This window comes from Diadema setosum, chromosome 14, assembly GCF_964275005.1.
Source record: "Diadema setosum chromosome 14, eeDiaSeto1, whole genome shotgun sequence".
NCBI classification, from domain to species: domain Eukaryota; kingdom Metazoa; phylum Echinodermata; class Echinoidea; order Diadematoida; family Diadematidae; genus Diadema; species Diadema setosum.
The window spans coordinates 31787948-31815475 of record NC_092698.1 but is presented as its reverse complement, the minus strand read 5'-3'; the positions used below and the strand labels follow the sequence as shown (position 1 = coordinate 31815475).

The 27528-nt window shown below is 37.7% G+C and overlaps 2 protein-coding genes across 2 annotated transcripts in view; one reads left to right on the top strand and one right to left on the bottom strand.

The window, feature by feature from the left end:
- Positions 1-696: 696 nt before the first annotated feature.
- Positions 697-10020, bottom strand: LOC140238287 (cubilin-like). The gene is made up of 7 exons (XM_072318223.1): positions 9969-10020; positions 9048-9253; positions 5456-5600; positions 4509-4690; positions 3570-3702; positions 2658-2899; positions 697-747 (listed from the first exon to the last, which is right to left on the bottom strand). The coding sequence occupies exons 1-7, from the start codon at positions 10018-10020 to the stop codon at positions 697-699; spliced, it is 1011 nt and encodes a 336-aa protein (XP_072174324.1).
- A 3541-nt stretch (positions 10021-13561) lies between these two features.
- LOC140238286 (cubilin-like) overlaps positions 13562-27528 on the top strand; it is an 83551-nt gene continuing 69584 nt past the window's right edge. The window contains exons 1-5 of the mRNA XM_072318222.1: positions 13562-13660; positions 15365-15403; positions 16391-16492; positions 24787-24890; positions 26192-26321. Of these exons, the coding sequence (XP_072174323.1) occupies positions 13592-13660; positions 15365-15403; positions 16391-16492; positions 24787-24890; positions 26192-26321 (444 nt within the window). The 5' untranslated portion in view covers positions 13562-13591. The remainder of the gene's footprint in view (positions 13661-15364; positions 15404-16390; positions 16493-24786; positions 24891-26191; positions 26322-27528) is intronic.

The window sequence follows — 27528 nt, the reverse complement described above, 5'->3', positions numbered from 1 at the left end:
CCTTTAAATCTGATGCGTCATTCTGTTTACAAGGAGGAAGTACTTCACTGAAAAACATTTTAATAGTGTTGCTTTTGGTACATGCAACAAGCAGAGTATAGTTTCTTTTCATATCTTTGATCAACATATGAATACTTTTGCAATGTTTGTGCAGACTTATTGAATTTTGAATATTAGCACTCACTGCTTGTGAAAGTTAAAAAGAGACTTCCATATGCATACTTCCCTAGCAAAGCTGTGAAATACATGTACATATTTTTGCCTTCACACATATATAATACTTTCTTGCATAAACTTTTTATTATCTGCATAGAACTTGATATCATGAGATAGAATACAATTTGACATACATTCCACTAGTTCTCCATTCATAGCAACATCAAATCAATTTATTTCATGAATATATACAATAGAATACAATTTTCGAATGTGCTTAACACACATTCTATTTTCACTACATGATTGTCATCTATTAGCTGTTCGGTCTGTGTTGCTTTGTGGGTTTTTTTGACAATTTTCTTCTACACAAGTTTCCTTAAAAAAAAAAAAAAAAAAGATAAAAGATTTGTAATCTTGTGTTCAGTAGTTCACCACAGGAACACTAATCACACACTGACCCCATATCATTTGAAGACATACAGCTGAGGGTGGGAATGTGATATTCGTGCACATATATTGGTAGTTAAGGTATGAGAGTCACATGTGTTTGTTATCATGCGGCGAATCACTCTGGAACATGGTGGTAAGCTGAAACAAGAGAATGAAAGAACAAACAACAAATGAAATCATATGAGACATCTCCTCTTACAATGCATCAAATCATAAAGGAAATATTTCTACATCAGAGACAAGATCAATTAAAATGAAAATGAAACCCAAACTAAAATATGGTTGGAGTGCAAGCAGCAACATCAGTAGAAAACATCAGTAAAAGTTTGAGGAAAATCAGACAACAGATTAAAAGTTATGAATTCTTAAAGGTTCTGTGCCATCACTGCTAGACAAAGAGACTACTACACTTCATAAAATCATTATGGACATCATTATAAAGAAAATATAAAGAAAATTCAACATAATTTCACTTTTCTAGCACAATGAAAGAGCACTTGATTTACTTCTTTCACAAAGAAGAGGGAACAATATTACCCTTAACCTGTTGAGGACAAGTCCCAAGAATACTCGGGCAGGGGTCTGTGGGAAGTAGCGTAGCAAAGTGTTGAAGTGTTGAAGTATTATAGTAAAATCAGACCATCCTCAATGGATTAACATAATTATGTCAGTAACATGTTGACGGAATGTGTACTTTTCACGAAAAATTAAATTTTGTGAAATTGAGCCCAATATGTTAGCTGTAAAAATGTCACTGGAAAAAAAAAATGTCTTGGGTAACAATGTACATGTAAGATGGGAAAGATATCAGGGGCGGGGAAATAATTGTGCATAAATTATTTTTGCCCCTGACATTTTTACCCATGACAATTTTATCCTTGACATTTCAACTGGTACCAATGCCTAGTCCCACACACCTACAGCTTTGACACATGTGGTCTCCACAAGATACTGCTCTTTCACTGACTTCCTGCTAGCATTCATGATTCAAGTGGCAAGTTCTTGCATACAAATAGTGAGCAATGTAATTCTTTTACAGTCCAAAACAAATTTTCCTCTCTAAAGTATAATGGGGCCACTTCAAACAAACAAACAAAATATACAGACAACTTATAATATGCTCATGTAATGAAGTACTCATGCATTCTTCCACTTATCACCAGGAAAAGAGAATAAACAAATATCAACTGCAACAAGTATAGATAACGTTTTTCTCTCAGCTTACCTCACCATACGTATGACCTCAGCTTTCACTATATAGCTCTGAAACCAGTATATTGGAAATTGCCAGACGGATTCTGTCCATTTGTAATAAATCGGACAAATAAACTTCTGCCAGTTCCTCTAATGTCGGCAGGGCGTGACTGCAGTTGTAAACACAAACAAAAAGAAAAAACCAAATGAAAGTCATACATGTTCAGGTTATACATAAAATACAAATCTTCCCAGATTATAATCATAAATGTATATCATTGATGACAATCCAATCACAATCTCATAAGATTGCCATCCATATTCCATATGAGGCAATTATATGTAACATTCATGTACACTGTCCTTGGCTGCAAGTTAACAAGGTAATATTGTAAAATGTGATATTTTCGCGGCATGAAATTTTTGCAAATTGGAGCTGCTGGCTTTTTCACAGCATGAAATTTTTTGTGAGTTGCCTCTCACATTCAATGTGTATAGTGTAGACAAGAACTTTCATGTGCCTTTTAATTTCGCAAATATTGGCTCTCGCAAAATTAAAATGCATGCGAATATTCGTTTTACAGTACATTGACACTTTATACATAATCCCTATAAAACTTGCCCTTTAACCCCCCCCCCCCCCAAAAAAAAAAAAAAAAAAAGAGAAAAAAAAAGAGTGAAGTGATGAGACAGTGTCTGAGACTGGGCATTCAAACACAGATGGAATAATGAAGATTGCATGATCCCCTCTAGTCTTTGATATAATTAAAATACCTTCCTTTTGCTTCTTGGTTTCTGGTTTCGGTGTCTAGCTCTTTTAGCACGAATGAATGATAACAACAAGATTCACTTACCGTCCCACAGTAACGCCCAAAGAGTGGTGCACTAGCATCAGTCCCATCGTATACCTCCAACTGGTCCTGGGCGCACTCCCCTTCTGTACCCTCCACCGCAAAGTTGGTGAAGGAGAGGGTGACTGACTGCCCCCCAGCCAGCACTTCAATGTTCCAGTCACAGGTCTGGGAGGCTGGGTATTCCCCGGGATGCATGGGGCTGGTGAAGCTGCCATGTCGTCCCATCAGCTGACCACCACAACCTGGGGAGGGGGAAGATCACAGGCACTTTGTCACCCATGTGAAAGCATGGTGTAAGAATCACAGGTCATATTTTGCTCCCCTCTCTGGGATGTGTATGTGTCAAAATGAATCTCTGCAGAGTGCGTATCCAGTGCCACAGACACTCTCATCACAGATGCACCCTCACTCTCCAATATCTGGTTTGTTCAAAAACCTGTCACACAGGGTTCTAACATTCATTCCATGTAACAGCAGAAATTAATTCATAGCATTCAATTATTCCTTCAAAAAACCCAACCTAAACTACTACTTTTGGTATTCCAGGTTCATCTTAGAGTTAATAAAGGACAACATTTTGAAAAACATTGCATCATTTGACATCTTGAAAGAATCATGATGCGCAATTATGAAACCGGACCATAAAACAAGAATTACACAGTATAAACAAACAAATAAATGCAATTATGACAGAAAACAAAGAAAAACATTTGAGGCATAGTTGCACTAACATTCATACACAAACACATCAACACACATAAAAATCTATTTGTATCAGCCTGGCTGCATAGATTTACGGGGGGAAAAAGAGAAAAAGAAAAGATAGATAGGGAAAGCCACTGACCGACAGGAATCTACACAATATTGTAGCTCTCACCCTGGACAGCGGCTGATGTAAAGGTGGCATCAAACCTCCATAGGTCACAGATGAATCTGTAATGAAGCAGATGTACAGCTCATTCCCGCTGGCAAAGATCGGCGGGGGCACCGTGTTCCCGCAGAAGGTCCCGATGATCAGGGCCGAGCTGTCTGAACCATTGTAAACCTTTCGTGTTTCATTCGCATCAGAGAGAGAAGAGATGGGGATGATTATTCAATAAATTTGGAAATCAATTTCATATCTGTTCTTTATCAAATGTACACACACACACACACACACACACACACACACACACACACAAAATAATAATTTTCTCTACCTGAATGACACTGACCGAGATATTGCCTTGTCTTCCCCTAAAAGTTTCCATTTAGGAGAAGGCTTTGCAACTTGGTTCTATAAATGTCATGCTTTAAACCTTGGTACATGAAACAACTTTGTCAGGGCTGCCAACCTCTGCACATCATAGAACAAAAACAAAATAAACAACAACAGCATGTTGATCCACAGTAGTAAAAAAAAAAATAAAATTATATTTTGAAGGCAAAAATCCTAATCTTTAAGTTGTGAGAATTGCACACAAACCATACCACATTGGTTAAACCAAGGAGGTTCAAGAGATTAAGTTCCGACTGGCTATATTTTAGGGTGCACAAGTTCAACAGCCACGAAAAACAAAGGCAACAAGTTAAACAGCAAATGAATCATACAGCCCATGAGCACTTTTTGTTGGGGGGGGGGGGGGGCAAAGCTAACTGTTTTTTTTTAGTAGTACACGTAGTAAAGAGGTGTAAAACATTACCATTTTTTAGTGGAGAATGGCCCTTTTGTCTTGGTTCAACCCTCTCATTATTACCACCTCAAAATTCCAGTAAAATCCTGAACACACACGTTGTCCAATAGTGGGGAAAGAGTTTAGTAATAATGTATTCTTATCATAGAAGATAATATGTAGTAGGGATAGCACTCACAGTGACGCTGTCAAAGACAAAGGACGCGGCTCCCTCCACATTGAAGTGGGTGAAGTGGAGGGCAACGAAGGTGTCTGCTGGGGTGGTGATGCGCCAGCTACAGTTGTGGCCATTGTTGTAGATGTTCGGGTAACCAGGAGACATCACCGTGCCGTGGGTGGTGTTGTAGTTCCTGTTGCAGTCTGGGGAGGGAATGGGAAGAGCAGTCATATCAAACAAAGGTTCAGACAAATAGACTAGACTGTAAGAAACTAGTGCTTCTCTCTACATAATAATAAAAAAAAGTTACTAGTTACCAATATATAATAGCTTATTAGAATGTTAATAATAAAATGTTTTTTCAGTAGTTTCTTTTCAACGGCATTAAATACTTTATTACCAAAGGGAGGAAAATATTGGTGGCACAACAACTTGTCACAGGTGTCATTTCTGACAACAAACAAATCACCATCACCATACCAGACTATAAGTAACAACAAAACTTCATTCCTCCCCTCGCCTTGAGCACTATCATCCCTAGTCTTGATCCATCCTCTACTCCAATGTGGGCTGAACAGGCCACACCCACTTGGCACAAATGCATATTCATGACAACTTTGTCTGGTCGAATGCAGAAATAATCCAAACCATACATATAAACCAAACAAATAATTCAGGTATTTCCCAGGGGCCATATACCGAAAACAATGAAATAGAATGCCTGTGTTTGGGTTACAACATGACAATAGATGAATTGGTATGATATGTTTACAACACAAAATTCAAGAAAAGCTGTACTCTGTAATTTGTACCCGAAAGTTTCAATCTTTAAATTTTAATAAGAAAAAGAAGCATTGCAGTAGCTCATCTGAGCCAGAAGCAAAACACGCATGAGACTTTGATACGATGTACTTTGAACTTGTCTGATCTATCATGGCTGACCGAAAAAGAAGAAAGAGGGAATTTACCAGCTATCTGGTACTCTAAGGAGAAGCCTTTGTAGGTGGTTCTGGGGGCGGAGTCACTTGCAAAGTAGACCAAGACCGTCTGTCCACTGGAATCAAAGACCGGCGGGATGTTGGTCCCGCAGTAACGCAGAACATGTCCTGAATTCTGGGAGCAGCAAATATGAAATCCTCAATCAGTTCACAATTCCGCCAAAATCACTCGAGTGCAATCAAGACATTAATGATTAAGGAAACAGCAATCATGAAATGGGCAATCATGAATGATAATGATCTATAATAATATATTATTCAACAGAAAGAATACAAGATAATAAAAACAATTATAACTTTACAATAATAATAACAATGATAGTCATCATCATCATCATCATCATCATCATCATCATCATCATCATCATCAAAAGTATCAGAAGTAAAAGTTTCCAGGATGGAACTTGACATGATGTTAACATTTAAGAGATTTCTTGTGATGATCACAACAATAATAAAATATTTAACTCTAACAACGATAAGAACAATGATGTCATCATAAACAAGTACACTCCCAAAAAAATAAGAAGAGGAAGATGTAGAAGAAGAAGACAAAAAGGAGGAGAAGTATCAGTGGTGAAAGTAGTAGTAGAAGTAGTTTGGATTAGCATGCAAATGAACAAGAGAGTTGTGATGTAATTGGCCTCATCACCTGACCTCATTGGCATTATATGGGTTAAAGTAATACTGGCATTTGATTAATTATGTGACCTGAACATGGCACAATTTTCACTATCCTCTTTCACAGCAATCCATGTTTTTAAGGTCAGCATGCTAACCCTAACCCTAACCCTAACCAACGGCGTAGCCAGGATTTGATCTTAGGGGGGGCGGTTAGTCTGCGAGGGAGCGAAGCGACCGAGCCCGAGCGAGCGGAGCGAGCGAGGGGGGGAGGGTATGGGAGGGGGGTGTCCCCCCTCCCACGGTAAGAACTTTTTGCATTTTGATGTTGTAAATGGTGCAATTTGATGCATGTTTTTGCGCGTTTTATCGACGTGAAACAGTCCCACTTGTTTAAGATCACAGTATATTTTGATGTAGATTATTATTGAACAATTTGCCTATAAAATGGTATAATTTAAATACACTTCTTGTATTGATTCTTTTCACTGAATATCATGAACAAGACTGAACCCGAGCGAGCGGAGTGAGCGACGGGGGAGGGGAGGGTGTGTCCCCCCTCCCACGGTGAGAACTTTTTGCATTTTGATGTTGCAAATGGTGCAATTTGATGCATGTTTTTGCGTGTTTTAATGAGTTGAAACAGTCCCACTTGTTTAAGGTTGCAGTATATTTTAGTGTAGATTATTATTGAACAATTTGCCTATAAAATGGTTTAAATTAAATACACTTCTTGTATTAATTCTTTTCACTGAATATCATGAACGAGACTGAACCCGAGCGAGCGGAGCAAGCGAGGATGGAGGGGAGGGTGTGGGAGGGGGGCGTCCCCCTCCCACGGTGAGAACTTTTTACATTTTGATGTTGAAAATGGTGCAATTTGATGCATGTTTTTGCGTGTTTTAAGGAGTTGAAACAATCCCACTTGTTTAAGGCTGCAGTATATTTTAGTGTAGATTATTATTGAACAATTTACCTATAAAATGGTATGATTTAAATACACTTCTTGTATTAATTCTTTTCACTGAATATCATGAACGAGACTGAACCCGAGCGAGCGGAGCGAGCGAGGGGGGAGGGGAGGGTGTGGGAGGGGGGTGTCCCCCCTCCCACGGTGAGAACTTTTTGCATTTTGATGTTGCAAATGGTACAATTTGATGCATGTTTTTGCGTGTTTTAAGGAGTTGAAACAATCCCACTTGTTCAAGGCTGCAGTATATTTTAGTGTAGATTATTATTGAAAAATTTGCCTATAAAATGGTATAATTTGAATACACTTCTTGTATTAATTCTTTTCACTGAATATCATGAACGAGTTTGAACCCGATCGAGCGGAGTGAGCGACGGGGGAGGGGAGGGTGTGGGAGGGGGGTGTCCCCCCTCCCACGGTGAGAACTTTTTTCATTTTGATGTTGCAAATGGTGCAATTTGATGCATGTTTTTGCGTGTTTTAACGAGTTGAAACAGTCCCACTTGTTTAAGGTTGCAGTATATTTTAGTGTAGATTATTATTGAACAATATGCCTATAAAATGGTGTCATTTAAGTAATCTTCTTGTATTAATTCTTACACTGAATATCATGAACGCTGTCTGTTCAGCAATCAAACAGAAAAAGCATGAAGACGAGGGTGTAGATAGGGGCATATCCCCTCCCACACGAAGATGATTTTGCATTTTCAGATCTGAAATTCAGTGATCTGGTGCAAATTTTTGGTGCAATACTTTTTCACCGAAGTGTTAAAACCACGGAATTCAGCTCTTATTCCGAATGTGCATCATCTGTGTGTATGTACATGTACAAAGTCTAGTGAGGTAGAGCTTAGGGGAAGGGGGATTCCCCCTCCCGCTCGTAGAGCTTTTGCGTTTTTAGAATTGAAATAAAGCGATCTGGAGCACACTTTTTTTGTGGAAAATTCGGAAATTGTCATTCTCAAAATGTACTAAGTCTATAGTGGGTAACAATTAAGCAATGGAATGGTGGCATGATACCTCTCCCATATTCAAGGGAGCCTTTTTTTTTTTTCAGTTTTAAGCTTTTAGAACTGAAATTCAACAAGCTGGCACTCACTTTTGTTGGAATATCTGGAAATTTGTCAATCAGAAGAGAAGTGTAGCAAGTCTATGGAAAGAGATTCTGTATAATTTTCTGATTGCAGTTAAACGTTTTGGTGCACACATTTTGTGTCATATTTGGAAAACTGTTTATGTTCAAAGTGTAGCCACAGTCTACTTCTATGCATGGAGGGAGGGGGAGGGGGGAGGGGCGGGCGAGCAGGGAGAAGGCGTGGGTGAGTGTTATCTCCACCCTTCCCGTACGATGGAGCTTTTGCCTTTTTAAGGTTGAAATTGAGATATCTCGTATACGCATATTATTTTGATGAAATATTTGGGAAATCATTTTAAAAAAAATGATGGGGGGGGGGAACTGAGAGAGGAAAGGGTCGATTAAAAGGGGTAATTCCCCTTGTACATGAGGGAACTTTGAGTTTTCGGAATATAAGTGAAAAGTCTTGTGCACTGAGAATTAAGTATAAAAAGTGTACTAAGCTAGGAAAAGAGGCAGAGAGGGGGAGGGTTTGGGAGGGGGACACCCCCTCCCAAGCAGGAGAGATTTTGCATATTTTGAATTGAAATTCAACGATCTGGTGCACACTTTGAGTGAAATATTCAAAAAATATGATCTCATTTGATGAAAGGTTGCAAAGGAGACCCGCTTCATGTGCATGCATACAGTATACACGCATTTTTTTTTCCACCTCCCAAATCCCCGGTCCAAATCTTATTGGGGGGGGGGGGGGGGGGCGACCGCCCCCATCGCCCCCCCCCCCCCCCCCCTACGCCAGTGACCCTAACCCTATAACCCTAACCCTGACCCTAGCAGAGATTCTCTCCAAATTGACATCACAATCAGCTAGAGGTGTGCATAGAGTGAAGAATCACCTCTGGCTGGTCGCGGAACTCGACATAATCGTTGTCGCAGTCATTCTCCAGACTAAGATCTGTGACCGTCAGCCTGATCTTGTTGGTCGCATTGGTGCCGTCAATGGTCCAGCCGCAACGCTGGTTGACCAAGTAGTTAGCAGGGTAGTTGGGCGAGGTTAGTGTCTGTTGGGTGTCAGTGGCATACAGGATTCCTCCACATGGCACTGCAGAGACAGCAAAGAATTTGTTGTTTGACTAAGTATGTTTGATTTAATAAACAGCATGACTTTCTATATTACAGTAGACTCCTGTAATAACGAAGTCCTCTGGATCAGCAGTTTTCTTTCGTTAAATTGAAATTTCGTTATAACTAAACAAATAAAAACAAATACTAGAGACAATAATTATATTGTTGTAATGTAACTTAACTGGAAATTTGTTATAACCATGTTCGTTATAATGGGAGTGCACTGTACAAGAATGATAACTGTCTTTATTGGACTACCTGATATTCTCCCAACACCCACAGAGTAAAAAGACAGCCAATTACAGACAGGGTTCATGACAGGACCTATTACAGTTCAAACTACCATGGTTTAACATGATTTGATACAATTTGATTTGATCTCTGCTGCTGACTTTCAAGACAATTTAGTAACTTCTCAGGATAAAAAAGTTTGAAATATTTTAAATATACAAATTTTACACATTGATTTCATACGTGACAAGACCTACTGTAAAAGTGGTTTCTTTCGCGTACAGATACTTTCGCGGTTTCCATCAGTGCCGACTTTTTCGCGTGGGTTTAAATTCGGGGTCGGCAAAATCTGTGAATTCACAGTTGGCAAAAACTGTTTTATTTTGCATATGAAAACCAAAACTATAATCCAATTATTCTTTTGTTTATTAAATAGAAATTAAAAATAAATGCAGGCTTACCTGAAATCCTGTCTCTCGAGTACTTTATGACATGCTTGTACCTACATTGCATGGTATCGCTGTGTGTGTGTTGACCATCAATACACTCAATGCGCGAAATCTTTGTGTGTGCATATGCGCTGTAGTGTTGCAACAAGCGGCGAGTTCAAAACATTTTCGTGTAATGTTACATTCGTGGTTCAACCTCAAAGAGCGAAAATACAACCACCGCGAAAGAAACCACTTTTACGCGAAAGAAACCACTTTTACGGTACAAAAAACCTGAAATCGTCTTTCTTAGATATCAATTGATTGGTTGCAATTGATAGTTGAAGTCACTCTTTTCAAATGTCACTGAGGCTATCGTTCGTTTAAAGATACTCCATCTGACAAATGGATGTGTTTAGTAAAGAATAGATGAAAGCTGTTTCAATAGCTACCCTCTTTAGATGTATATGGCTTGTTGTCATGGTTTGCTGACCAGTACAGAAGTGAGGCTGGAGCCCAGACCAATTAATTGTTGATAAGACTCATCTCTATGGTAGCTGTACTCATGGTCATGCTATCATAAAATGATATCGTAAAATGATACCACCAGATAATCATGATTTCGTTCAGAGAGGCATTGTCTGTGGAAGAGATAATGGAAACATAGAGCAAGGGAGACTCATGTATTTTTCTTATTCTTTGTGTGTGCTCTAATGGAGACCAAAACAAACATACCAGTCTGATAATTGAGCAATTAAAGCATTAAGACTCAACACAGTACAGACAACTAGATGCAATTATTTTTTTTTTTTTAATTTCAACAACAATGAAGAACAGCAAAGCTGCATTGCTAAAGTAATGTATCACAATTCCTTGCAGAAACAATGATGAAGATTGGATAAATGTGTGTAAAATCATCAATCTCATACTTCATAATAATCCAAACAACTAATTTCTTTGGGTCATTATGTGTGTTAGCTTTGTACGCTACCTAGTCCCTTTAATGATTTTTTTTTCTCAAAATTTTGTAATATAGTTCTTCCATTTCCCCCTATTAGCCTAGAAATCAGTTGTCACAGTTTTAAGAAACTTCAGAACAATCAATTCCCCACATGTACAATAGATGTCAGTATGCAGCAGTATGTATAGAAAGTTAGTTTAGATCAGGGAGGTGGAAGAAACCCTGAGGTGAATACCCATTTGTGCACATTTTTGTAATGATTTTGCTCAAAGCTGGGCGAGAAAACTGCCCCAGTGTTGGAGATTAGAGTGGGCGTATCCCAGTGCTGCCCTGTGCTGCTTATTCCCTGGTCATGGATTTGTTTGTCTGTTTGTTTGTTTGTTTGTTGTAGTTGTGGGGTGGGTGGAAAGCTGGGGGGGGGGGGGAGTTGTATTGCTGTGTTATCAAGGTCAGGTGTAGAAAGCCAACACCAGAGCAATTACAGTAACAACACCCATCGGCTTCTTATTCACCAGTCTCATTCATTGACAGATCTTGAGTTTGGTGATGGTGGTGTCTGTATGACTTAGCATATATGGGAAAGATGATCTGTAGTTTGTCATTTTAGAGATGCAAGTTATACACCTTCTACTGACCAGTCACCATTGCTAGGGGATATTCTATATTGTAGTTTCATTGACACTGACTCTAATTTTTCCTTTATCTCACATAGAGCCTATTCACTTTTAGTGAGAGTATTACTTCTAAGTTATCGGTCTTTCTTCTACAGATGCTGTATACTGTATGTGCAATAGATACCTGAACATAATTACAAAACTTAATTTGGCTAACTAGCACTACATTGTTACAAAATTAAGTCTGATTATATTACAAATGAAAGTTTTTTTATTTTTTTAAACAAGATATTCCATTTATTGTGGATACAATTGTGCAGCTTAGTGTTCCTTCAAGTGTTTATGGCGATTTGTATCAAGAAGCACATCCATATGTAGAAAGTTGCAAGAATTAAATTCCAGACAGGAAAAACCTAACACTATTATATATAAAACACACATCACACAATTTGTTGTTGTTGTTGTTGTTTCCGATGTACAATGTAGGAGGCTTGTTTTACTGTGTCCAAGAATAGCAAAGTTTTAATTCCCACAATATTTCGGTCCCACAGTGTTGGCATTTATTTTGAGTAACTAGAGATGCAGCATCACTGTGATAAATCAAAACTCTAGTTATCTGAATGAGTTTATGAAAAAAAAACAAAATATCCAGGTACAATTGTGGTCCAAAAATAATGTTTTCTTTTTTTCGATGCGGTAATATTTGAACTGAACATGATTTTCACTCTAGTTACAAATGTATGTCACAGATAGCATCTTGAAAACTATGCATTAAGTACTGTCAAACAAAGACTTCTCTTTAGTAATATAATTGAATTGTTACAATTTCTTTTCGTTACATAACTCAATGAAAAACACAAGTTGGGCAATACAGCATATCATAGTTATAGACGATATATACAGTTGTACTGTACGAGCTGAAATTTTCGCGGTGGTTTTATTTTCGCGAATTTCGTGAATCGCCTTTGAATCGCGAAAATAACAACACGCGGAAATAACAAAGCGCAAATAACTAAGTTCAGTTAGACCCTCGCAACCGCGAAATTAACAACACGCGAAAATGTCCTCGAAGGATTAATTCGCGAAAATATCTGTACGCAAAAATTTCAGCTCGTACAGTATTCTATTCTTCAGGTGATTCCATATACATAGACTGAGGATTTAAAGTATTATATAAACAGAGTGTATTTAGACAGATGGTATCCATGACTGACTAGACCTCCTTTCTTCCTCTACCTTTCTTTTTCTCATCTCTTTTTCTCTGTATACTAAGGATGAATGTGCGAGTGTGTGCGTGTGTGTACTATGTCTGCCAACAAATTAAGCAAAGATATGTTTTTGTGTCAATAACAGATGACTTAAGTACACATTGTGTTATTTCAATTTGGACTAATCTTCTGTGTGTATTGATCCATATCACAAAAAGTGTTGGTTGATTGTATGTACAGTATTTTATCCTTTTTGGTTTGAGGGCTCCAGCCACAAGCATAAATTTGCTTGTTAGGAGTCCTGGCATGTATTTGTTTCCTGTTGCATATTATACATTGTTTTATATTCTGCCAAATAAATGAAATGAAATGTTAAATTTTTTTTTTATTAAAGGCATTTAATTTACCATTTGCAGATGAAACAAAAACCCAACAGTAATGCTTTAAAATAGTTCTAAAATGTGAGTTAGGGATAGGAACAACCACTGTAAAAATTTGAATCCCCCCAGTAAAATTGATGTTAAGTATTGTTAAATACAAAATGTGAACAATAGTTATAATTAAAATGTTTCCAGACTAAACCGTCTACAGTTACGGTTTATTAAAAAAAATACAGATATCTCCTTATATTTTAGGCTTTATTGCAAAATTTTTATATGGTATTAAGATGTTTTGTGGTACAAATGACCGACTCATATGCATCAAATGTAATATCTTGAACATTTTTTTTTTAAATCACTGTTCCCAAAGGTAAAATGGACCTTTAATCTTACAGTCTATTTTATCTCTCCTCAGGCCATGAACAACAAGGCCAGTCTAGAAAGGATGCAGAACGAAGTAGATACATTGCAGTCTGCAACAGATTCCTTGACGATGAGAGTAACCAACTTAGAGAACAGTGGAGGTGGAGGAGGAGGAACTAACCCAGCCCTTGAAAGAAGGGTAAGTATGAGGTTTACATAGCCTTGTTTGGGATTTGTTGGCTTATACCAAATTTGAAAAAAAAAAAACCCAAACAAACAAACAAAAAAACACACACTTTTTTTTTTGTTAAAACATATGTCATTCTCATCGGCAGAAAAAGAAAATCATGATAAAAATCTGCATGTTAATGCCATTACATCTTTTTGTTATGTAATTGCTTTGATCTACACAGCCAGTGGACCCACTGGACTACAGTAGGTGTGTACTAAATAGTAACAAATCAGTGTTTGTAACATTCATTGGTATTATCTGCTTACAGTCTGTTTGCAAATTAATGTGAAACAACTTTTGTCTTTGGACTTTTATTTGGTGTCTTTTAACAAAAACGAAATTAAATTTGAATTTGAATTTGAATAATGGTCTTGCACGGAACAATTGATTTTTTTTTTTTACGTTTGTAATAAGTGCCAAGCAATCTCCCCTTTCCACCCCAAGACACAACTGATATAATTTACAATTTTAATGCAGTGGGATAGCCAAGTAGGCCTGAAGTTTGCAACCAGGTTCAATGCAACTGCGTCAACTTGCAATATAGTAGTGTTCTTTATCGGAGAGCAAAGCTAACACTCCAGGTATCTTGCTTGACAAGCAGAGATTTGTTGGGGTAGATATTACTGATATCTTTTTTCTCACTGATGAAGTTTGGCTAGGGTGAAGAGAGGTTGACATAATTCATGATAAGAGGCATGTGGTAAGATTATCTCTGTGTTTATCACAAGCAAGGCCTGTTCACACAAACATGAAATTCAAGATCTATCAAGAATTTGATATTTTGCTATACAATTCAAAAAGTTAATTCTTGTGTGTGGAGAGAAAAAGAAATAAAAACAATGCTCATGATCACAGTCCACAGCACAATACAAAAATCAGTCCATCCTGATTTCTTTTGGAAACCCTCAATAATTTGCTTCAAACAGTTTTGGAGACCTTTTAAGTGCTTTAGCTGGCATCCTAACAAGTTTTTGTTGCCGTGTGTGAATAGTAGCAAGTAAAATCTATTTTTGAATTGCATGGTAAAACAACAACCGGCAACTCATGTGTGAATGGTGCAACAGTATTGCCCCCTCCCTTTATGGCAAACATAAACTTTATCTTTTCACAGTGATGCTTATGGGAGCTTTTCCAAATGGTCTACTAGTCTTCTAAACTCAGACAGTAATCTCATACCCCTTTCAGTAACTCACACTGTATTTTTGGCCAGCTCCTGGCCCGAGCTAAATTGGCCACACCAAGCAGTGAAAATTGCATTTAGTAACTATAGCAGAGCTGCGCTATTTTTATAATGACCCATTCACGAACTCACCCGCGCAAGGGTTAACTACCTTGGTAACTGAACGCGCGCTCCGGTGGAGGCATGGCTAGGTAAATGTGACCATCGAGCTTGGCACTGCTATCATTCATAAACTCTTCGATCGTTGCCATACTGCAGGCCCGAGCCTGGCGCGGGCCACTTTAGCCCAACCCATTTATAAACTCAAAATTTTACAACTTAACTCGGGCCTGTCCCGAGCCAGAGAGTTACTGAAAGGGGTATTTTGAAGTCAAAGTTGCGTTTGTGACAGGAAAATATTCTCAAATGGCAATGCCTGATCCAATGTGCTTCACATGCCCTCCATGACCGTGAACATGATATGCAGTAATTAATTTGTGTGTATTCTACAGGTGGCTGACTTGGAGGAGGACTACTCAAACATGAACAGTGTAAGTACAAGTGTGAGCTACTTAACCCCTTTCAGGACCACACCCTAGAGTCCTTTTGACATATTGTAGGCAGACCTCTTGCCAATGACAGTGAAAGAAGAAATGAGGCATAGGCCGCATTCTGAGCCATTTTCAGTGTTCTTGTACCGTTTCGTGAAAGTTGTCAGTCTCTGACAATTTCAGTAAAATCCTTGGTTTTGATTGGCTAAGAAAGTTCTAGTCAATGACTGTTACTATGGTGATTGTCAGAGACTGACACCTCGTTAGAACTGACAACTTTCATGAAACAGTGCCCTGGACAAGTGGATGGGTAGTTGTGCATTTGACAATCAGTAATGCACCAGTGGAAGCAGGTAGAAGTTAAGTTTAAAAAGCTGGAGAATATGAACATATTTGTACATGGTCTTCAAGTGATACCATAACAATTTTGTGTTTTATATTAGACAGTGTAATATTTCACTGATATCATGCACATATTTGCTGATGGAGTTGAAATATGTTAACAGTGAGTGGAACTGAGAAGGGCATACTGACATCAGTCTACAATATCCCCCCCCCCCAAAAAAAAAGACAATTCAGTACTTACTCGTGTATTACAGTATTATCTCATTACAGTGCTCCAGTTTAAATTTTTGTTGCTAAGGTACAAAGTTACTAATTTGTTTTGACCCAGCCTTTGAATATGAAGAGGTAAGAAGCACAAGACCATGAATAATGCAGACATTGAGCAGATATGAACACTCTTGTAGCCCCAAGACAACATGCAGGACTATATGTATGTTGTGTTTACAAGCAACGCAAACATAATATGTTTTGAATATTTGCATTTATATGAACATATTCATAATTCACATTGAATATTTGCATTTATATGAATATTCATGGTCACGTGGTCATGCGGTCACTTTAAATATTTGCATTTATATTAATATTCATGGTTAAATGCTCATGCACACCAATGTGTTTCTCATCTCTCTTCATCAACAGCTTTTGATCCAAGATGAATGTTCCAGTAATCCATGCATGAATGGCGGCACATGCATTGACTTGTACAACAAGTACTCCTGCCTCTGTACGCCTGCATGGCAGGTAAGGCAAACTTTTGATAAACAAGGGGTCATTTAAGTATCTAAACTTGGTGTTTTCTTTTGTCACTGTCGAAAGGTGATGTGGTGAGATGACTTTTTATCAGGGAGTAGGTTCCACCTCCCTGCTTTTTACTGTGAAGTGCTATTGGCACTAATGGGGTAGGGGGATGATATCTATACCTATTGTTTTACTGTATATACATACACTGTTATTTTTGTGTACAGATATTTTCACGAATGACAAAGTCATAGAAATTTCCATGAGATGTTATTTTCGAGAATCGATGCCGGCGCTTACATTAATCCACTATTAACAAAGTGCATGGAGACCTTTTCGCATGTTTATATGCGATCCAACTGTGATTCACGAAATTCGCGAAAATTAAACCCTCTTGAAAATATATAACAGCTTATACACTAACCCTTTGACGGACTTGGGCAGGTGTCTGTGGGAAGTGCGTGTTGTAGCAAAATCACCCCATCCTCAACGGGTTATGTTGTAAGTTTTTTTCCCATCATAGTTTTAATTATACCACCTTGAATTGTGAGAAATTCACCTCTAGTTGGGATTTGTTTTGAGTAGGATGAATGAAATCAAGAAAATTGATTCACGATAAATCGAAAGTGTAAGAAAAGTGAGATGATTGGTGGGAGAGTCACTGTGGTTTGACTGGCAACAAGATGAGTTTCTCACTAATTAAAACTCAAGTTTCTTTCAACTTCACTGATATGTACTTGTACTTCTGATATTTTGGCAGTTACTGAATCTACATATACATGTTTATCAGAAATGTGATTATAAACGAGTTCTTTGTAATTCTGACAACTCACCGCTTCATCTGGCAACCTAGTATGTGATGCAGACTGCAAAATGTGATTATCTATGTAAACGTGTCTGTTCATCATACTCTCCTTATTTCTGATTATGTATCTGTTTATTGTTGATTGATTGATTGATTGATTTATTCATTCATTTATTCATTCATTCATTTATTTATTTTACACAAATGATATCATTATCACGTGATCAAGACAGGTCTGTTGAGGAGCCCATCAAATTTTTTATCACATGACTCTGCTCTGTTTTTCTTTTGACTCCATTCATGTAGATATAGATTCCTCATTTAAAGTGCATTCTGTAATGATTGAGGGGAGTTCAGGGGGTTCAGTGCATGCTCTCTGCTTCGATTTTCATGATTGGTGACCCCTCAAGTGTCCCAGGCAATACAGGGCAGACATCCATTTTAAGAAAGTTAAAATTCTTGTAGAATAGGTAGAGAGTTAAACTGTCACTACGGCCTGCAGTGTTTGTGTTTCTACTTTACAGTGTGGCTGTGTTTGTATGTGTATTTATTGTGTATTTGCAGGTGTGTGTTTGTGTGTGTGTGTGTGTGTGTGTGTGTGGGAAAGAGAGGGAGAGGAGGGGGGGGGGGATGGAAGGATTGGAGAGAAAGAAAGAAAGAGAGGTCATACATATGGCTAAAGTGAGACAGTGTGCTAGCAGGCTTGCCTTGGGATAAAGCTCCAATTAATTCATTTGTCAATATGTTTTGTGGCAGATGCTGTATTAGCAGGCTACTTTCTAGCTTAAGTTGGGAGGCATCATGGTTTTTGGTTGTCTGTTCATCCCAAATCTTGTCATCATGATGATTTAAAAAAAAAGAAAAAAAGAGAGTTCCATGGGTTTTTCTCGGCACCAAGACGAGGTATGCTTCTTACGTGTAGATGTGCTGGTAAGATTTTTTTTTTCTTTTTTTTTTTTGGGGGGGGGGGTGACAACCAAAACAAACAATGGAGAAGGGGAAGGGGAAGGGGAAGGAATTCCTTCAAGGTCAAGGGTCACAGGTCACTGAACTTCAGTCAACAATGGCATTTTTTTTTTTTTTTTTTTAGCATTTAAACCTGTGTAGTATACATGTAGAGTAATGTTACATGTTCAATAGGCACTGGCTGGGTAATAGCCTTTCTTCTCTTTTCATCATGCAAGAAGTGGCAGTGATACCTTGTCATTCTTTCCCTAGGATCTGGAGATAAACTGAAGAGATTATAGTATCAGTATTAAACATTCTCAGCGTGAAGGGGTTGGGATACTTTCAAAAAATTACAAAATAATGCTTGAACATATGTGTCACAAATGTTGAGGATTTGACACAAACTCTGCCATGATCAAGACAAGCTGTGTATAAAGTCCTCTTCAAAAAAAAAACACAAAAAAAAAACAAAAACAAAAACAAAAACAAAAACAAAAACAACAACAAAAACAAAATCAAAAACAAAAACAACAACAACAACAACAACGACAACAACAACAACAACAACAACACACACACACAGACTGATAATCAAAACCCAAAGGGCTCTGACGTGTTTTGCTTTGCGGAAAATTTGTGTTTCCAAATTGCTGGAGTTTTCACCTGCATTAAAGATATTATTTACTACCATTTGCAGATGAAACAAAAACCCAGCTTTAGTGCTTCAAAGTAGTTCTAAAATGTGCGTTTGGGATAGAAACAACCAATGTAAAAATTTGAATCAGTATTTAATTAATGCTAAGTAATTGTTAAATGTACAAAATGTGAACAGTTATAATACAAATGTTTCTAAGCTATACCATATACAGTAAATGGTTCAGTGAGAAAAATAGTGATATCTCCTTGTATTTTAGGTTTTATTGCAAAATTTTTGCATGGTAGGATGTTTTGTTATATAACTACACCTACACATATGCATCAAATGTGATATCTTAAACATTTTGTAAAATCACTGCTCCCAATGGTAAACAGAACCTTTAAGGTATATGCAACAGAGGGGATAGATGTTCCTAGCTGTATGTACAATTGTAGGCTGTACCGGTATGTTTCACTCTGGAAGAGAACACGTCTTCATGATCTGATGTGGTAACATTTGTGTTTTTTGTATAGATCCTATGTGTACATAATATGAGAGTATGTGTGAGAGCATTCTCTGTTATCTGTCTGCCTACCTTATTCAAAACATCTGTGAAGTCTGCTAATGAAGAGTTTGAATGATTTCCCACATCATCTTAGATGCTCAAAATACATGTGAAGCAAAAGTTGTTCTCATTTTGGTTGTCAACCTTCTCTTTCTTCCAACCCTGCCCCTCCCTCTTTCCAGCTATTTGGTAAATACAGGCTTGCTTTGAAATGCAGTTCTTCTGTGTGATCATACTGTTTTATTGCAGACAAGAAAAGATTTCATAGAATTGTTATTACAGGGAAGACAACCGTGTCAAGAAAATTTGATCATAGGGATTTCCCCTGCTATATGATATGAGTGCGTGATACCTCTTTCTCAAAACCTGTCTCAACCTGCAGACAATGGCAGTTTGATCATTGGAGTCATCTGTCACCTGGTGGTATTCCGTGGGGTCCAAATGCTCTTTGACTTTCATGACAATCAGCAATATCTCGAAACATTCCCATTTTGATGGGCGGCAATTGCGTGGTGCCTTCTCGGTGGTTCCAGGGAATGCTTCACCATTGTTTATAGATGAAGAGTAGTTCTGTTGCCCATGGCAATGTGAGTGTTCATGACCCATAATGGTTTCTTTTGTGATGAGCTGTTGACATAAAGTGCAGCGAATGCAATTGATTCAGCTAAGACAAAGTTTCTATTTCCTGTTGAGTGGAAAATAAAAGTATGAAGATGACCTTCACTCCGTTTGGACATCCCTTTTAATTTTCTACCCCCCCCCCCCCCCCCCGAAAGTGAGTTAGAGTCCTGTACTTATGGTGAATGTTTGACTTGTTTACTTGTTAGCTATGGTGTAATCAAATTTTTTCTTTCTGTTTAGCCAGTCGTGCAAAGTTTAAATGAGTAGAAATTCTCTCATTTCAATGAAGCACTTTTCTCCCATGTATCCAATTTGCTTGCAGACAAAATTCCATCTGTTCTATTTTAAGATATGAAGAAGAAAGAACAAGCCCTGTCTTTTGCATCAAACTATTTGATATTTGTAATGATTAAGCAGTGCTGACTGTTAATGTCTTAGTAAATAGTTACAGAAATTATTCCAAAACAAAACAATACATTTTTTAAAGCTTTTATATCAATTCCAGAAGGAGGGTTGTGATATGTTATAATGTCATCCCCTCATCATCTAATTCACATGTTTGATCTTGGCCATATTTACTATTTGTAATTCCTGGAACTGAAAAAACAAACAACAAAAAACAAAATCCACCACTTATGTTGGATTATAAATATTGAAAATTCTGGTATTATTACATCTCTTTGATTTGCCAACATGAGCCTGAGCCTTCATTGTCAGTTTCCTGTGAGATTCTGTGCCTTAGTTGCATCACATATCCATTTTGCTTGGGTTGTTTCTCTCCTCAGATTTTGTCATAGCTCTTACCTTTCAAATACAGAATGCAAACTGTAGTAATAATTATTTTCATCAGTACTTTTATACAGTAAGGGATTATATACATGTAGATCATAAATAGATAGATAGCTAGATAGCTAGATAGATAGATGGATAGATCTAGATCTACAGATAGGTAGATAACACTAATGATATACACTTATATTAACACAGCATTCTACATTAAATTTCTAGATCAGTTGTGGGAGCGAGTAGTTCTATACTGGCTCAGACAAAATGGACTTGATGCTTTGCAGCTTGATCTGATTATCTTTGCAACATCATCAAGTACATGGTGGTACCATGAAATCTGTGCTAATGTGTACCCAACACCCATTCCACAATAGGCCAATTTATAGACCCTGTTACCAAAGATAACTGTCCAGCAGTGTCATATAATTGATGTGAAGTAAATAGAGAGTAGACATAGCTGTCAACTGAAATGAACCAGATTTTATCATCCAGAGATTAGATGCCGTGTCGATGCTCTCATCTTTGATTTACAGTGATGCAACTTGATAAGATGCGGAGTGTATTTGATGAGACTATCATAAAGTTGCATTGTTCCTCTGCGGGGACCATCGAGTCTAACTTCGCCAAGTTTATGACATTGCGCAGACGTTTTTAAACTTTGCTGGGAAGGCTGCTGAAAGGGGACCGAGAGGTTTAACATGTTTTTCATGTTGTGACATGCAATCCATGCTTCATCTTGACTGAACTTGTTACATGGTAGATTTCAAATATGCCTGTAAAAAGAAAATTTTTTGCAAATGATCAAAATGCTAATACTTTGTTTAAAGGCATAATTTATCATTTGCAGATGAAACAGAAACCCAGCATTAGTGCTTTAAAATAGATCTAAAATGTGAGTTAGGGGAAAAAAAACAACCAACATAAAAATTTGAATCAGTAAAATTAATGTTAAGTATTGTTTAATATATGAAATATGAACAATAGTTATAATAAACATATTTCCAGACTAAACCCTCTACAGTTATGCTTTATTGAGAAAATCTCTCTATATTTTTAAATAGGCATTACTGCAACAGTTTTATATGGTAGGATGTTTTATGGTACAACAGACCTACATATAAGCATGAAATGTTATATCTTGAACATTTTTAAATCACTGCTCCCAAAAGTAAACAGGACCTTTAAGCTTATTTGAAAATATGCAGCTGCAAAATGACATTGCTGATGATGGCAAAGGAACATGTTAGTACTAGTGATAATGATGACAGTTGTAATAGTAGCAGCAGTACATAACAATACGTAGTGGCCAGTAACTGCTACTACTGGTAGTAAGTAGTAGTCGTTAAAATATTAGTAGTACTGGTAGTATTAGGAATAGTAGTAATGATATGAAGGTGAATTATGAACAATACCAGACACAATGAAGATAACAGCAAAGAAGGTAATGGGCACTGTCAATATGGGTAAAAATCACGCTATGGTAACGTTTTTACTCTTGATACTACATTTTCTCATTTATGAAACCCTGCATTATAAGACAAAGAGGTTACGTGAAATGTTGTAGGTCTCATGAGATGCAGTAGTCAAAGTGGGGATATACAGTACTTTGTTATGCAATATAGTTTATCCTCTAAGAGAGAGAGAGAGAGCAAACACAGAAAGGGGGTGGTTCCCAGAATACAATACCGGGACCTTCTCCAGAAACTGTCTGCCCCAGACCTCAAGGGGAACGGAATGTCCACAGGCTGGTCATTTAAAGATATCTGCTCATGTTGACAATACACCTTTCTTATCTCTCCACAGCAATTTAGAGTTACAAGAAACAAGAGTTCACTGAAAAGGGACAAGCCTGTCCCACCCTGCATTAATCCTGCCATGTATTTGGATATCAGAAGGTGATCACTGGTTATATCCAAAATCAACATGCTTGTGTTTTGCCTCAACTTCATGGAATGGTCAGTAGCTCTTATGTGATACATGGGCGCCTTGTACACTGTATGTGCTTGTTAGATCTGTACCAGTCTGGCACTGGTATTGGTGAAATGCTGAAAATACTGTGTGACCTATATAATTTTGCATGCTAGTCTTGCTACTCTCTTCGCCAGCATTGCGCAAACACGCTGATGTAACAAATTACTCCAGTCTCTAATATTCTGCATGTGTGTGACCTCCACCTGGAAAGCGACCAAAAAAGCGAATGGGATGTTCATGTCAAAAGGCATATCATGAAACTAAACATGAACGTGCTCTGAATTTGGTTTTATACCAATCTCAGTCAGGGCAATACTTCTTGTGTCTCCTATATTAACTATCATAAACTTTGAAAAATGGAAAAGTGTTCATATTTGTAAAATTTTTAAGGACACTGTTGGCAGGACATGATGTAAGTTAGTTTTGTAAGAAATATTTTCAAGAGAGAGAGACCATAACGTGAAGGTTCTGCTACACGTGTTGCTTCACTGGGCAAAGAACGAGTTTATGCAAAGAAGTTAGTGTGATGGGCAGATGAATAATGGCATGCACACTATGCAGAATATCAGCTGATGACATTGTTGTGTTTACATCGGTTGTTAGAAAATCTTCAGTCAGCTTGTTGAGTCACCACATCACAATACAAGTAATCCATTGGCATCTCATCCTTCAGTGATCCTACTCTCAAGATCTTCTTTCCTGCCTTGTTTTATAGTCCTGGGTGCTGCCTTTCCAATTTTGACAATCAACATGTGTTTTCAAAAGTGGGTCAGAGAGCTGTACAGTTTTAGCAGGCAATATACCATCAGAATGAAAATCCTTCCTAGCAAATGTGTTTTGGAAGCAAGAAGTTCGTTGTTGTTTTTTTTGTTATGTTTTTTTTTTCTGGTTTGGTAACACTTTAGATTATTTAACTGCAGCAGGTGGTCACAGCTTCAGGGGTTGTATTGTGGTATCTAGAAACTCAAATCTGGTTAAATCTCCCCGTTCAGTCATCTCACCCTGAGTAGGATTAGGAGACTCGCATGCCATGCAGGAATTCCTTTTCAAGGTACAACCACATAATTCAAATTGGCAGTTGGTGGTAATTTCATCACCTCAAAATTTCCCCATTGAACACGGTGAATAAATTCTTACTAGAATTCCTTCTTTGACATGAAATCAATATGAATGAGATCATATCATCCAAATTTACATTAAATTATTTTAGTCTTTTCAGTCTTTTGATCAGTGATTTATGGATGAGCTTGTTGCATGATTTTTACATCTTCCATGGACTGGTAATGCATAGTGCAGTTCTGCTGACTGTGTGTGTCACTGAGATCACTTGTGTAGTGTGTGTGTGTGTGACGAGCTCTGGTGTTATGATGCTGCTGTACTGCTGAGCTCATTGTTGCTATGAAATTATCTTCCATAAAGCACTAAAAATCATTCTTATCGACTTTTTGATAACCCAGGGGAGAGTGCTGCAAGAAAAAAAAAAATCAACAAAATGGCAGATTTCTATATGGTACCCTGGGGTACCAAAACGATATCTAATGTAGATGTTTGGCAGAGCTGCACACTAACCCATTTTTTTCTACTGATCCAACCTGTCCCCGTCGGACCAGTTGATACCCAGTTTTTTTTTTTTTTCATTTTTTTTTTTACAGGTCTGAATATGAAATTTACTGGATCTGTTTGTTTTTACTTATTTATTTATTTATTTATTTATTTATTTATTTATTCATTTGTTTATTTATTTGACTACTTATGACAATATTATTTTGTTTTTTTTTTATCAGTCATGATGCTGGACCAGTAAATTTGGCAATTTTAAGTAATAAGTTATATAATAATAAGAAGTTACTGGCCAGACAATGATTTTTACTGGTCTCAGACCGTTGGACTGGTGCCAGTGTTAAGCATTGCGTTTGGGAATAAGTATTTGGATAGTCAATTTGAGACTGCTCTATTTGATCCAGGGAACCCGGTGTGAACAAGATGTGAATGAATGCAGCACCATCGTGGGAACTGTGAATGACTGTCAGAATGGAGGATCCTGTGTCAATCAACAAGGGAGTTACAGGTGCGGCCTTTCTCAGTTTGACTTATACCCCTTTCAGTAACTCCTCTGGCCTTGGGTCAGGCCTAAGCTAAGTCTGAAAATTTTGAGTTTATGAATGGGTCGGGTCAAAGTAGCCCACGCCAGGAGCGGGCTATTTTGGTGCTGCTGAAGCTAGCACCAGGCGTGGGCCAGGCTCAGGCCTGGTGCCGATCGAAGAGTTTATGAACGATAGCAGCGCCAGGCTCGGGCCAAAATTCCTTGCACGGTCAAAGGGCACAATTACCTGGCCGTGCCCTCCGCTGGAGCGCGCGTTCAGTTACCATGGTAGTTAACCCTTACGTGGCTGAGTTCATAAATGGGTCATCATTACAGTAGCGCGGCTCTGCTATAGTTACTGAATACAATTTTTACTGCTTGGTGCGGGCCAAATTAGCTCGGGCCAGGAGCTGCCCGAAAATGCATGAGTTACTGAAAGGGGTATTGGTCTCATTTCCCTGCTTAACTATGCTATCCCATTAGAGACATGATCGATTATTTCATGTCAATCAATTAGGGGATTCTTTGTTCAGAAACACACAGTAAACTGTTTTTTTTGTTATCGTTTTGTTTTGTTTTGTTTTGTTTTTTTAGATATTGTTACTTTATTCTGATCATTCAACATTCCGGTCTAATGTGTGATTGTTTGTGTTGCAGTACACTCCAGGGGGGTGTTTCATAAAGCTGTTCTTAAAGTTATGAACAACTTGAGAATGACTGGAACACATTCTTATGTGCTATACTTTGATGTGCAGAATTTCAATAATTCAGCACAAGAACTGATCACCTGTCATTCTTAAGTCGTTCATAACTTTAAGAACAGCTTTATGAAACACCCCCCAGTTCTGTGAACTACAACAATATATACATGTTTGCCAATATTTCCTCTCAAGTAGTAGCATGCTATAAAATCACCAGTTTGATCAGACTGTTTGCATGAAACTCTACCCACATTTCCAAATCATATTTGATTATGCACGTAGAAAGACTTGCAGCCTGTTGCATAAAATTTTCTACCTGAGAAAAGAAAAACTCAGTTTGATTGTTAACAGAATTTTACAGTCAATAGCAGCAACATAAAATCAAACTAGCCTGACTTTCCAGATCTTACCGGTTTAAGAGTTTTTCTCAGGTTAAATGTTTTATGCAATAGGCCCCTGATTTGGGTGAATAGTTGATGTCATTGGAAACAATGCATAAAATGCATTGATTTCCTTTTAAAAAATGTACTTTTTTGTAGCAAATAATAAATGTATGGTTACTTGCTTAATCTATTTTCCTCCCAGTTGTGATTGTACACCAGACTACTATGGAGCTCTATGCACCATGCAATATGATGACTGCAACTCAAACTCGGTGGCCAATGTTTGCGACCATGGTTACTGTGTTAATCTCCCTCGCATACTTGATGGTGTGGTGAGTAGTCATTAGGATATTTTTGTTGTGTTTTGTTTTACGCTTTCTGATTTAATCCTCATTAATACTATACATTCAAGTATTTAGTGAAATAGGGCAATATTTGTAACAACGATTGCGATAGATTGGGTGGCATTGATTGGGATACCACAAAACATATTCCTTCTGAACATATTTGTTTTGTTTTTTTATTTGTTCGTTTGTCTGTTTGTTTTGTTTTGTTTTTGGTCATGCATTTTAGCAAAGGCAAACAATACTCACATGTCTGATGCTACATAAGCATATTGTTCTGTGGTGAAAATTATTTACAATTTACTTATTAATGTTGAGAAATTAGCAACGTTTTCCTTGCTCGTTCTTACCAGGGAAACATTTTTTTCTGACATTTTACTGGTCCATGTTTAACGAGCTAGTGATTGTGTCAAGATTTAATGAAAGTCCAATTTTCCTCTCAAAAACGTGATTTTTTTTTGTTGTCAGGATATTCCATCTTGTTTTTTTATGCCTCCGCCACGAAGTGGTGCCGGAGGCATTATGTTTTCGGGTTGTCCGTCCGTCCGTCTGTCCGTCCGTCCGTCCGTCCGTCCTTCCGTCCGTCCGTCCTTCCGTCCTTCCGTCCGTCCGTAATGAATTTTGTGGACAAGGTAACTATCGAAACCTGTTGAGGTATCCTAATGAAACTTGGCATGTATGTGTAATAGGGGGTGAAGTTGTGCCTGTCAACTTTTGGGTGCACATGTTCAAGGTCAAAGGTCAAAAGGTCAAGGTCAAATACATAAAATTTCACTATTTCCAACATATCTATTGAATGCCCGAAGATATTTTCTTGAAACTTAGTGTATACATGTATTACCCAATTAAGAATTTCTGGTGAAAGTTTGGGTCATGAGGTCAAAGGTCAAAGGTCAAAAGGTCAGGGTCAAATACATAAAATTTCACTATTTCCACCATATCTATTGAATGCCTGAAGAGATTTTCTTGAAACTTAGTGTATACATGTATTACCCAATTAAGATTCTCTGGTGAAAGTTTGGGTCATGAGGTCAAAGGTCAAAGGTCAAAAGGTCAGGGTCAAATACATAAAATTTCACTATTTCCACCATATCTATTGAATGCCTGAAGATATTTTCTTGAAACTTAGTGTATACATGTATTACCCAATTAAGATTCTCTGGTGAAAGTTTGGGTCACGAGGTCAAAGGTCAAA